At 35.6% G+C, this 12,885-nt stretch overlaps 2 protein-coding genes across 2 annotated transcripts in view; one reads left to right on the top strand and one right to left on the bottom strand.

Annotated features, from left to right (window-relative positions):
* LOC113237766 (testin) overlaps positions 1 to 3,621 on the top strand; it is an 8,472-nt gene extending 4,851 nt beyond the window's left edge. Inside the window, exon 6 of the mRNA XM_026474406.1 lies at positions 1,791 to 3,621. Coding sequence (XP_026330191.1) covers positions 1,791 to 3,398 — 1,608 coding nt within the window. The 3' untranslated portion in view covers positions 3,399 to 3,621. The remainder of the gene's footprint in view (positions 1 to 1,790) is intronic.
* A 2,294-nt stretch (positions 3,622 to 5,915) lies between these two features.
* Positions 5,916 to 6,412, bottom strand: LOC113237919 (prefoldin subunit 6). The gene has a single exon (XM_026474637.1). The coding sequence runs from the start codon at positions 6,362 to 6,364 to the stop codon at positions 5,996 to 5,998; it is 369 nt and encodes a 122-aa protein (XP_026330422.1). The 5' UTR covers positions 6,365 to 6,412; the 3' UTR covers positions 5,916 to 5,995.
* Positions 6,413 to 12,885: the final 6,473 nt, after the last annotated feature.

The raw sequence follows: 12,885 nt of genomic DNA, 5'->3' as shown, positions 1-12,885 counted from the left end.
CAAGCATGGTTCGAGTCAAGCATGGTTCGAGTCAAGCATGGTTCGAGTCACATTAAAAATAAAATATTATCTAGCTATGTGACTGTATAATATAATTTTTTTTTGTTTTTAACGTCTGGATAGGTGAAAGGAATATCTAAGTCTTGTACATACAGAACAATAATTTCTAATTTTGATAATCCCTTAAGTGCTGCATATTAAAACAAGAAAGAAAACTTTGAAAGTCACTAAAACCTTGAAAGTAATTAAAACTGAATAGACAAATAGGAACGAAACGTGGAACAATGCGTAATCACGGAAGACACGATCATATGCAAAGTGCAGAGCGATTTCGTGATTTGTTAATGTATTCATACCCACCCTACGCTTTATTAATAATATCTACCCACCCACCTTAGGCAATTTCTAGTGAACAAATATTGTGATTTGTCAACGTTAACATTAGAAAGTGAAACAATGCTGTTAAAAATATAATGTTAAAACAAAACAGTGCTCGTGGAATCAAACCACGGGTATTGCAACTGGCAGTCGATACAACAAGCCGCTCGACCAATTTACTTGGAAGTTGAATGACGAAATTTAGTATTGGTTTTAAAGATGTGTTCCTCATCTTCAAGTAACACTCCACTGTATTGCTTACACGATCAAGTTGAAATTGCTTTAATTTTTTCTTTGTTCAATACGTAAGATGGCTCTCAGAACCAAAACGTCGGTTTGGGCATGTTAGGGGGTCAGGTATCTCATGTATATGAAACTGTGACTGACAGGTTCAAATCGTGTCGGGTTGACGGAGTTTTTCTTTTTGTTCAGTCTTTGTATTAATAATTATTAGAGATTAAACGGGTAGTAATTTTGCTGGATACCGGATATCCTGCGAGCACTTCGACCGGATAGCCGGATATCCGGCCGCTGGATATCTGACCCACTGCCGTAAACATGTCGCGACCGGTTTACAGCGCGCATCGCCGTGATTGATTGATTAGTGAATGATTGCACTTTCACATAGACGATTCGACAATTTATTTGACGTACTCATTATGAATTTTTCTGTTTTAAATATCCGGTATCCAGCCAGATACCGGATAGTAAAAATGGGCCGGATACCGGATGGTTACCGGATATCCGTTTCATCTCTAATAATATATATCTATAATAATAACTAACTAATGGAGTTATTTCGCAAAAAATATATGAATGTCAAAAATGCCAAAATGTAAAAAAATCGTACAATTCAAAAGATTCAATAGTAAATTGATAATAATTTATTAACATCAAACGAGAATTCTAATTGCTTCATTATCTAGAAAGGCTCAAGATTTTCAAAATCTTGCATTTTCATTATCTAGAAAGGCTCAAGATTTTTAAAATCTTGCATATTATTTTATGATTTGTTCAGCAATACACTTTTTCCAACGAGAGACGGTATTTACTTCCTGAAACTTGCAACCGAGCTCTTTTTTTTTTCGTGAAATGTGACTTCAATTGTTTGGAAAAAGAACATCGGAATATCAATTACATTTTACTATTCAGTTTGACATGCAATATATGAATAACTTTAGGAGTGTGAGAAGTGAAAGTTTATTAAAAATGTTATGTTAATCCCCATACTTTTGGTATACTTCAGAAATTATTTGTGACAGAATTTAATAAAAAGGTAAATAAGTTTAAAAAAAATTAAATTTACTTGAGTTTGACGTGCTCTTGACCATGTACTTCTTAGTGTGGTGTGTCCTTTATAAATTTAAAATTAAGATTATGTACAACCCTAATATTTAATTGTTTAATTCCAGGAATATATTACCCGCATAAAAGACCATGTGGTTGGACAGGGTAATGTGGTTCGCGTGGGCCCTCTCCAAAGCGGCGAAGTGTACACTGTGGAGAACAGTAAGACTCACGCAGTGCCCAAGTCGTATGCATTGCCTTTAAAGATTTCTAATGTCTCTAGAGGAGTCAAATACAACATTGTTCCTAAGAATACCTCTGATAAAAAACTTGTTTTGGACTCTCAAGGGAACATTGTAAGCAGCGCCGCGAACTTGCCTGATTTCAAAGCGAGTCCGGTTCTTAGTCGCATCGTTAAAGACAAACTCAATGTCATGCGCATAGAATCAGACCGAATCAAGAGTGCTGTTGAACATGGACCTGTTTATGACAAACTCTTTAAGAGTCTGACTGATTTGAATATGCCGATCTCTGATGATGTTTACTTGCAACCAATCAAACTATTCCGTGAGGAGTACAATAAAAACACACAATTTAAGGAAGAAACCGGCGAATTCGCGAGTAAAGCTCTTGGAGCGCAGATAATTCCAGACTTATGGGCGACAACTAACAATAATATCATGGGAACTGCTAAGTTACTGGAAAGTCGTCTTCAAAAGGGTACAATATTCGCTCCAAACGGTGAGATTTGGAGCTGGAAACATGAGCCTACGACAGCTGAACATAGTGGCACAATCTGCTCTACTAAGATTAATCCCCAGTACTCCACTACCACAAAACCGATTAACCAAGTTGAGCCACAGCAGACGGCGCCTCTGAGGGAGTATCTCAGAGCACATTCTGAAGAAGATCTTCCACCGCCGCCTTTACCTAACTACAGCACCTACCCTGGCGCAATGCTTTCAGGTGTTATACCTAATAATTGGGCCAATAACCCTATTGACAATGAACAATCTAGTGACTTCACTAGTCTATCTGGACCTGGACAGAGTGGTTCTTATGGAGAATCCATTGATCCAATAATTGAACATTTAGCAGATATTGCTTTGAATCCAGCTGAATTAGAATTTAACAGAAAGTTGTACAATGAAGGTGTTCCATGCCAGCGCTGTCAGAAACCTATGTTTGCTGGTGAAGTAGCGGTTAAAGCTGAACGAGCTGGACAAGAATCTATTTGGCACCCACAGTGCTTTACTTGCAGCAAGTGTGGCGAACTGCTGGCTGATCTGGTGTACTTCTTTTACAAAGGCGAAATCTACTGCGCGAGAGACTTGGCCAATGTTTTGGAGATCCCGCGATGCGCTGGTTGTGATGAGTTGATTTTCACGCGGCCGTATACAGCTGCAGAAGGAAGGGCTTTCCACGTACAGCATTTCTGTTGCTACCATTGCGACGCGCCACTTGGGGGCAAGAAATATGTGCCAGATGACAAGACAGGGTTGCCAATATGTTTGGGATGCTATGATCAGTTTTACGCGGAACGCTGTCGAGCTTGCGGTGGGGTTATAGGGCCTGAGCAACAGGGTGTTTCCTGGGGCAATACACACTGGCATGCAGATTGCTTCATTTGTTCAGGTAGGATGTGTGGCAAAAGCTTACTTAGTGGCCGCTTTGTCGTCAAGCAGGAGATGCCATTCTGTAGTGTGCCATGTGTCCAGAGCAGAATCAAGTAAATATTATAATAATTTATAAAGAAAGGAATATTATTATATGCATGACACGTCTTTAAGTTAACAATGATATTACACACTATTGATATTATGCAAAGACAATTTTAGATGTATAATTACAAAAAGAGTATTAAGATTGCCTATTTTTACAAATTTATCCTTTCATGACATGCATTTTTTGATATTGTTGAGTTACTAGTGCCTAAGCAATGAAAAGCATATAATAATTTACAATATTTTTATATTATTATTAATACAAAGATAGAACAGCCAGAAAATATTCCTTCGATCCGGCCGGATACGAACCGACGTCTTCTAGCTTACTGTGCCAGACGCTATACCAACTACGCAACGGAACGAACCAGCGGACCTCAAGAATTTTTCTATGTTTGATAGGTATCATCATGTAAAGGTTTACAGCTACCGAATTTCTCATAGATGGCGCTACGACTAAAAAAGTCGTTGAAAAAAAACCTAATACAAAGACACGACAACAAGCACATATAAAAATTTGTGAGGTTCGCTGGTTCGTTCCGTCGCTTAGTATAGCATCTGGCACGGTATGCTAGAAGACGTCGGTTCGAATCCGGCCGGATCGAAGGAATTTTTTCTGTGTGTTGGATCTTTGTATTAATAATTATAACAAACTAGTGGAGTAATTTCACAAAAAAATAATTGAATGTCAATTCAATAAAAATTTAAAATAATATTTTTATATTGTTTGTAGATTCGTAAGTTGTAAGAGTGAATTTATTTTTGATATTGATCTATATTTGAAAGGGGCCAAAATAATATACAGACCCTTAGTAAATAATTTGAATTATTAATATTTTATATATATATGTATATGAATGTTACAACACTAAATAAATGTAAATCAAAGTTACTACACTTTATCAGAACTAAACCTGCACCTATCAAAGTATTATACATATCAGAGTGTTACAAAATACATCGAAAAATAAAATAAATAGAAACGTAATATTTAAAATATAGATAACTATTATAATTGTACACTTATGCCATAGGGGTAAGAGTAAAAAGTATTCATGTGGTCATTGACCATCAACTAGTTCACATTATCAGGGGCGACGAGGCCGCGATTTTATATAGATATATTACTTCAGGGCTTATAGAGATATAAGTGTAAATTTGAATATGTATATGTCAGTATGTGCCGTACAAATATAAAAATTAGGTTCTTTTATACAATTATGAAGTCATTTCAATTTAAAGTATCTTTTAAGATGTGATATTTATTGACTGGTACAGTACATTCCTTGAAGTGCCATTATTATACTATATAAATAAATAAAAATATTCTTTACACATATACATGTTTTATTATTACCTGGTATTGCAAAATGTGTGTAACTTTCCTGTGGGTATTATATTATGTGTGAGTGGGTATTATAGTCTATTTGGTCTTTTTTTGTATGATTTCAAGTAGTCAATGAAATAGCAAAGACATCTGGCTATTGGTTCACTATAGTCTGTGTTTTTTGAAGATGGAGTAAAATGGGTATTTGTAGGGTTGCCAGTTTTCATAAAATTTGAAATAGTTATGTAGTTGTTGTCTTGTCGATAGATTGTGAAAGAAGATAAAATTGTGCTAAAAATGACTGAATTGCGAGTGTAACGACGACGCCCTAATGATTGCTTATTGCGTTATTGCTTTTTTTATTGTATTAACAGTTTGTTTACTAGTATTGAGAAAAATTTTTATTTGCATACCTTTTAACAGGAACTGGCAAATACGATTATCTATATTGAATTTAAATGAAAAACTTTAAAATATGTCTCCACTTTATGTTTTTCATAAACATAGTTCTAAATACAGTGTGTGTGAACTTACAAAAATTGACAATTCAAATTTCATGTCGTTTTACTAATCCTTCCTTCAAAAAAGACAGACTATATATCTAATAATTAACTAAAAGGTGTACTAGGACAGTGAAAACCAAAAGTTTAGGTTCAATTGATTGAGTTTCAAATTTATATCTGAATATTTAAATGTAGAATATTCATAATTTTTTCTAAGCATTATAAGCTTAAGGGGCATTTTAGTGTGGAATTTACAAAATTTGCGATTCTTGGTAATTTTAAACTGCAATGAAGGGGTCTACTATCGATCTCCATCTGACACCGGACTGTCAAATAAGTTACACTTGACCAAATCAAATGACAATGTCACGTATGATGCTTTGTTCACATCATGCGCCTTTTAATTTAATCAAGTATTACTTATTTGACAGTAATTGTTTCAGATAGAGAAGAAGAGAATGGGAGTTGACCCCCTAGAACAGGCCCACCACCTAAAGTTCACGTAGCTAAAGCTATTACACAATATGCACATGAAAAAGGGGATTACAAAGACACTCAAAAAAACAGTGAATTTTTTTCTATTTTTCGCCCCTAATGTTACACTTTATCTATTTATTATTATTTCACCAGCAAACTATCTAACTGAATACTGGGGATCTAGTATAAAAACAAACAAATTAATAAAATATTCCATTATGTTTATTAGTTAAATAAAAATACAATAAGTTTAGCGTTATGCATTTAAAGATTTAAGAGCTATGCAGTACAAAACACAATTAAGCTTTTAACTTCAATTTGCCAAGATCATTCTTTAGTTTATTGAGGTTCTCTTGTAAAGCTTCTTGTTTGTTTTCTAACGCGGAGATGTGATCATCTGTTCGTTTAATTTCTTTGTTGATGAACTCCATTCGTTTTGTGACGTTTTGTCTCGCTTCTTCCAAGTCCTGCTTCACTAAAACTGGCCCTATGAGCTTAAACACCTCTGCATCTTTCTTCAACAACAACAGCTCCTCTTTTACAGCTTTATTTTCATTCAACTGACTATCTAATTGCTGCTTCTGGGCCACTGCCTTATGATATTCTTTTTGCACACCGTTGAAGGTTTCTAACTCTTTTTGTAGTTTCTTTTGTATTTCTTCGGCCATATTTATTAAAAGAAAGAGTTTGAGTAACTGATTAGTTTTAAAGCCGGTTAATTAAAGATAAAATTAACTTTTTGTTTCGTTCGGTTTTTGGTATCACGTACAGAATTTGAGGTTATTTTTGACATTCACGGTTTGCTTTTTTGGTACTATTTTTTCCACTGCAGCAAAGGCACCAATGCGCCATACAGCCAAGACAGATGAATTTTCTTTCGTTTTTTTATCCAGTTGCGATATTTTTTTTATTGATTTGGCCATAAACTTAAAAAAAATTTAGCAAGTTATAATAATTTGAAAATAGGTGTTTAGACAAAAACTTAGCTAAGCAGTACTGAGTACCTACATAGATATCGTTGTGTCTAGACGTCGGCATCAGCCCGTCACACTACTTGTAACAAGAGTTGTTAAAGAGGGAATCTAGTTCAAAAATGCTTATGGTTATTGATAAAGTTTGACATCAAGGTCCGTAAATACATTGGTTATTTCTTTATATACATAATATGCCATCTCCACGGCTATTAATTTATGCAAATACAGTTTAATAGTAATTATATCGACTCATTTTTTTATATTTTGAATTTCTAAGGAACATCGCTAATCCTAACGTCACAGACGAGACAACTGTGTATTTACGATCACAAAACAATAAATACATTAGAATAGAAGTGCTTAGTTTGCGTAACACGTGTGCCAACAATACGCCAAGTTCCACATACTTATGCTCAGTCCGCCGTTTTCGCTTTGTACGTTGGTTGTGTTAATTGTCTCGCACAAACCTCAGAAATCGTAGAAAAATTCCTTATTTTGCTATTTTGGAATGCAAAAATGATAGTCGCACTTATAATATCATTTATGGTGGTGTTTCATATCAGACTTATTTTATTTAATTTTAGTAAATTTTCAATTTTCTGTTTATCGTAATATTTTTTTGTTACTAGAAACGAAAGTGGTTTACTTTCGGTTCTAGTAACAAAAAAATATTACTATTATGCCGCTGCAACATGGAGAACTAAGAAAAAACATCTCGAATTCGTCGTCGTTGACCAATTGACCGCTAGATGGCAGCACATTAATTGAAATTTCAATATAAAAAATAAAACGTGTCGTACCTTGCAATAGGTATTGAACTTTTATTGATATGCTAACAGAGTAAAGATTAAATTATATTAACAATATCTTATATCTTTTTCAATTAGAAACTACGACCAATCAATATCAAGTTAGTAGTGTCAAGTTAAGGCACTTCCATTGTTTTTTCTTCCGTGTTTATGATCCCTGAGCACTTGAATCTATTTTACTTTTTTTATAAATTTTGTTAAGGTTTATAACAATTTGCATGTTTACTTTGCATCAGTTGGCTCTGTCATATTGCTAAATGTGTAATGTGAAAATTAGCACAGTTAGTATTACTGATGCAATTCATTTGTGCTCTTTGAGAAGATTATGGCTACACTTTGGAAAAATAATATCTAAACATTTAATTGTACAGTTTTTCAATACTTTAAGATGGAATTCAAGATCAAAAATGTAAACAAACAATTGTCAGAGTCAAAGTGATATTTCATAAATAATAACTGATATTAAATATTTTTCAGGTTCATTTATTATTAAGTTCAACAATATTATGAGTAATAATTACGTTACGTTACGTGGCGTTTTACGTCATGTAAGGCATCAACCATTTAGACAAAAATTGCGGCGGATTCTGCTGTTAGGTTGAGTGCTAGCTACAAGGTGTTCTGTGAATTAGTGAGTTTTCTGGTTAATTTCTTTATTTCATATCATCTGTTGACTTGTTTTATGTGTATATTTAAGTAGTTTATGAGTGTTGTTAATTGTATTGGTAAGTAAAAGCTTTTTAACTGTGTTGTAAATGTCGGATCCTCTCGATCCGAGGGGAGGCGATGCTGAGACACGTGTTCAGTCATCTCCTCGCCTGTTTCCGCAACCCCAGACTGAGGTAATGGAAATAGATAAGATCATGAAATCCAAATCAAATCAAATCATTCAAAGTAGGAAACGAGCTCCCACAAACGTGCAATCATCCCAACCTCCCAAAAAACCAATACCTCACAGTCTGTTCCACAAACATATATCTTGTATATAATATGTATATTTCTTGTCTCGTAATAGACGCCGCAAGTACAGCAATTTGTATGAAAACCAAGTGTGCCACATTTAATGACGGCCTCGTGTGAAATTTTTGTGATTTGTTTATTATTTCTCGGATTTCTAACTCTGCTACTCTGCATATTTGGATAGCATCTTAAGTGGGATAAACTAGACCACTTTCGTCCTCGAAAGCAACGAACTCATACGCATGACCAACTCCAGGTTTTTGTAAAGACAACGCACTGCTAATTCTTTGCATTATATATTTTTTTGTATTACTCTTACTACATATCCGGCGATGTATGTAATTATTTGCTCACTATATTCGGACATTCGAAGCAACGTGTTGCAAAAATTATCGAAATTACAGATACTACTGCTAATGGATACTACAAAACTAAAAAAAAACGAAACTAAACAAAACAAAAGAGTTATACATACATTCATACATATCATCACGCCTGTCTCCTACCGGGGTAGGCAGAGACTATGGACCTCCACTTGCTACGCTCCTGACAAGCCTCTTTCGCCTCCTCTACTCCCATCAATCTCTTCATATATGCCCGTTTATTCTAGGTACTTTTAACTAGGGCTTTTTTAAGGACATCCTCAATCTGATTGAGATATGTTCGCCGAGGTCTACCTCTCCCCACGCTTCTATCCACATTTGCTCTATAAATTTGTGCCGTCAATCGACCAACATTCATTCTTTCTACATGACCAAACCATTGAAGCATCCCTCTCTCTATCCTTGTCACTACATCATCTTTCATACCACAACGCTCTCTTACCTCACTGTTTGGCATTCTCTCTTTAAGACTAATATCACACATATTGCGCAAAGCTCTCATTTCTACAGCATTCGTCCTACTTTCATGTTTTTTCTGCCACACCCAACACTCATTACCATATATTAGGGTTGGGACCAGCACGCCCCGATGAACAGCCAAATGTGCCTGTTTTGAGACATTCGATTCACTCGATTTTTGGCTTGCACTCTTGTCTCAATCTCGTCCCTTTCACACTTACCACCTCATGTCAACACTACCCAGATACACAAGTGTTATAGAATATTTTTATAACATTGCTAAGGTCATAATAATTTTCGTCCCTTTGTTTTCAAAATCGATCAGAATCGAGAACTGTGTTGCCTAACGTATATATCACTAAATGTTAAATTTGGCCCAAGAAATGTACGTACAAGAGGCCGTACCACGAAACAGAATGCATTATATCCATGGCACCCGCGACACAGGGTTTCCCTAGTGCGGGGCTATGTTGAGTGTGTGCGTTATTTATTTAAAAAAAAAATTCTCTTCTCTCGACCATCATTAATCTCTTAAGGCGTTTTAGTGACGTCCCCCTACCGAACAACCTCAAAGATCAATTGTCTCAGCTCATTCACCTCTCCTGCTCCAATGGATCCCATTCTCCAGTGGAACTGTCGCAGCAGCAGGAATAAAGAAAATGAAATTCAATTCCTACTCAATAAATACTCTCCTGACGTTTTTGCAGTCCAGGAGATGCGACGAGAGATGAGATGCGACGTCAACCAGGCGATCGAGTACGGTTTCCAGGCTTTTCGTGTCTTCGCGATGACAGGACGGAGTGCAAGGAGGCTTGGCACTCCTAGTGTCAAGAGCCGTAACTATTTCGCAGATTTCCCTTCCCCCTCATAGCGAACAAATTAATGCAGTTGCTGTCAAATTGCTAAAGATAACGTTTCTGTCGGTTTACATTCCTCACCCCAACCTTACATGCCTTGCAGAGTTTTTGGATATTGTCTTCTCAACATGCTTCGGTCACTGTCTGGAACATGGTGGGGTGCTCACCCCTGATCTCAGACGCTTTTGTAGAATGCTCTGATTCGAGCTCATCAGATTGTTCCTTTTTATTTGAACCATGCCATAAATCCTCTTTAAAAGACCTAGACAAAGTACAATATAAACATCTTCGAATTATAACAGGGGCTATGAAATCTTCTCCCACCAATGCATTACAGGTGGAATGCGTGGTCCCCCTTATTTATCAGGAGACAATATTTAGCGGATAGATTTCCTTTTAAAATTATTCAAAATTCATCCCATCCTCTTATAGGTAAATTACATAAATTATCAGAATTTAAATTTCGAGTTCTTAAGTTTTCGCGATTGTTACACATAGGAAATGAAACTATTTTTCCGGATTTAAATCGCGTATATTTGTTTTTTCAAACAAACCGACGTTTCGGGCCGTTTACAGGTCCCATGGTCACGGTTGAACGTATCGCGTATATTTATTTGTTCAACCGTGACCATGGGACCTATAAAGGACCCGAAACGCGTCGGTTTGTTTGAAAAAACAAAAATACGCGATTTAAATCCGGAAAAAAAAATTATATTCTCTACTGACTGGAGACATAAAACTACACCCTGTCTGTTTTTTGCTTTTATTAAATTCATCAGGCTCCCCTGTCCAGTATATCAGTGTACCCTAAACCCTCTCTTCGATATACTCTATCTCGCTCTTATCTATCAACCTGGCATATTACTGAATTTAGGCATTGACAAAAATTCCACTAACTCTGAAGCTCAATTATATACATCAATAATAATCGGAGCGATTGGCTTGTGACGTACACCGATACTTCCAAAATGTCCGATGAAGGATATGTTGGTGCTGCTGTCTGGATACCCAAATTTAAAATTATCCTTCATTTTAAATGTACTCCCCTTTCTTCTGTTTTTACTGGGGAAGCCACTGCTATCCTAGCTCTTCTCTATATTGAGTCTCATAAGCTAGACAAAACTGTCGTATTAACAGACTCGACAAGTTGTCTCTAGGCATTCTGTCCAATCCTTTCCGTAACAGATCCAACTTTCCCTGTGTCTTAAAAATTAGAAATGTGCTGTAAAGTTGCTTCAGTCAAGGAATTAGAGTCTCTTTGGCCTGGATCCAAGGTTATTCTGACATAGTAGCTAACGAGACCGTTGATCTGATGGCAAAAGATGCCACTGAAATTGGATGTCCTACTTACTCTCAAGTATTCTCTCATGACATGTCCTTACTGGCAACTCAAAAGATGATGTCGAATGGGAAGAGAGTAGCAAAGTGAAAGGAAAGCATTATGCGAAGATTCAAACTGTCATCCTGAGTAAACCTTGGCTCTTTAAATTTAACGAAGCATCCAAATCTTGTACCTCCACTATATGTAGACTAAGGCTCGGCCAGTTGAGCACCCCAGTCCACTTAGCTAAAATTAGGGCAAGGGACAGCTCGCTTTGCGAATGCGGGCTGGACGAAGGAACTCCGGATCACATTTTCTTCAATTGTAACAAGTACCCCATCTCCTTGTATAATATCCTCCCCTCATTCATTCCCAAACCCACAAATTTTAATACGATTTTAAGTCTTGTGGATAAATCTTGCATCAATATCCTTTGTGATTATATAACCAGCAATAACATAAAATTATAATTTGTACGTCCTACCTAACATACTTACCTACTAACATTTGTCTATATATATTGTTCTCTGGTCTTTCAGGTAATTCAACAGCTCTGCAACTTTAAAATCTAATAAGAAACTATTTTTTATATCACATTGTGCTCTCATAATACTCCCTGAATAGCAGTCTACAGAAACCCTTAAAATTACTACGCGGAAAACTCGATACTAAAGTGTAGCGCCATTAAGCAAAAAGAAGAAGAAGAAAAATTGCGGCAAGGCTTTTTGTCTCCAAAACATTGTAATTTATGAAATATTTTAGCTATGAATCGATTTATATGAGCCTACTAGATGTACTTGACAAGAGTTGCAATGGAAACGTGTGAACTCTCCTACTCACACTGGGCCAGCTTGACGGCTTATGGCTTTTACCTTCTTTTTTAGAAGAGATCTATGCTCAGCAGAGGGGTCTAATATTTCAGAAAATTTTGCGGGCATAAACACAACAACTAATAAAAAAATAATCGTAGTTGGATGAATATATAATGGCATGTTTACGAGATATTATATATATATATATATACATATTATACGAGTATACATTTTTATATAATAAACTATATAAATGTTAATAAGTGGGGTGTTATAAAAAATAACTTATTATTATTATTTATTTGTTGAGCAATGGCTATAGAGCCATCAGCGTAAACAAGTAACAGATAATTAAGAAACTCAAAATGTATTAATTTGTGAAAAAACTGCAACTACAAAAACCCGCCATTTTTTTTCTTCTCTCTATCTGAAAAATAACGTTTTGATTATAATTGTTTGCACAGTTTAAGCGCGATATAAAAAAATCTTGAAAGTTTTACGTCTTTTCGCATTCGCACAATCTTTAAAATATTTTTGTTTTTCAATGACACTTTCTCTATATTTTTAATCTCGAATTTCATCGCAATCGCATGAAGTGTTTTATAGTGTTTTGA

Source organism: Hyposmocoma kahamanoa, unplaced genomic scaffold, assembly GCF_003589595.1.
Source record: "Hyposmocoma kahamanoa isolate Upper Pololo Valley unplaced genomic scaffold, ASM358959v1 94, whole genome shotgun sequence".
In the NCBI taxonomy this organism is placed as follows: Eukaryota; Metazoa; Arthropoda; class Insecta; order Lepidoptera; family Cosmopterigidae; genus Hyposmocoma; species Hyposmocoma kahamanoa.
This window is presented reverse-complemented; position numbering and strand designations above follow the sequence as displayed.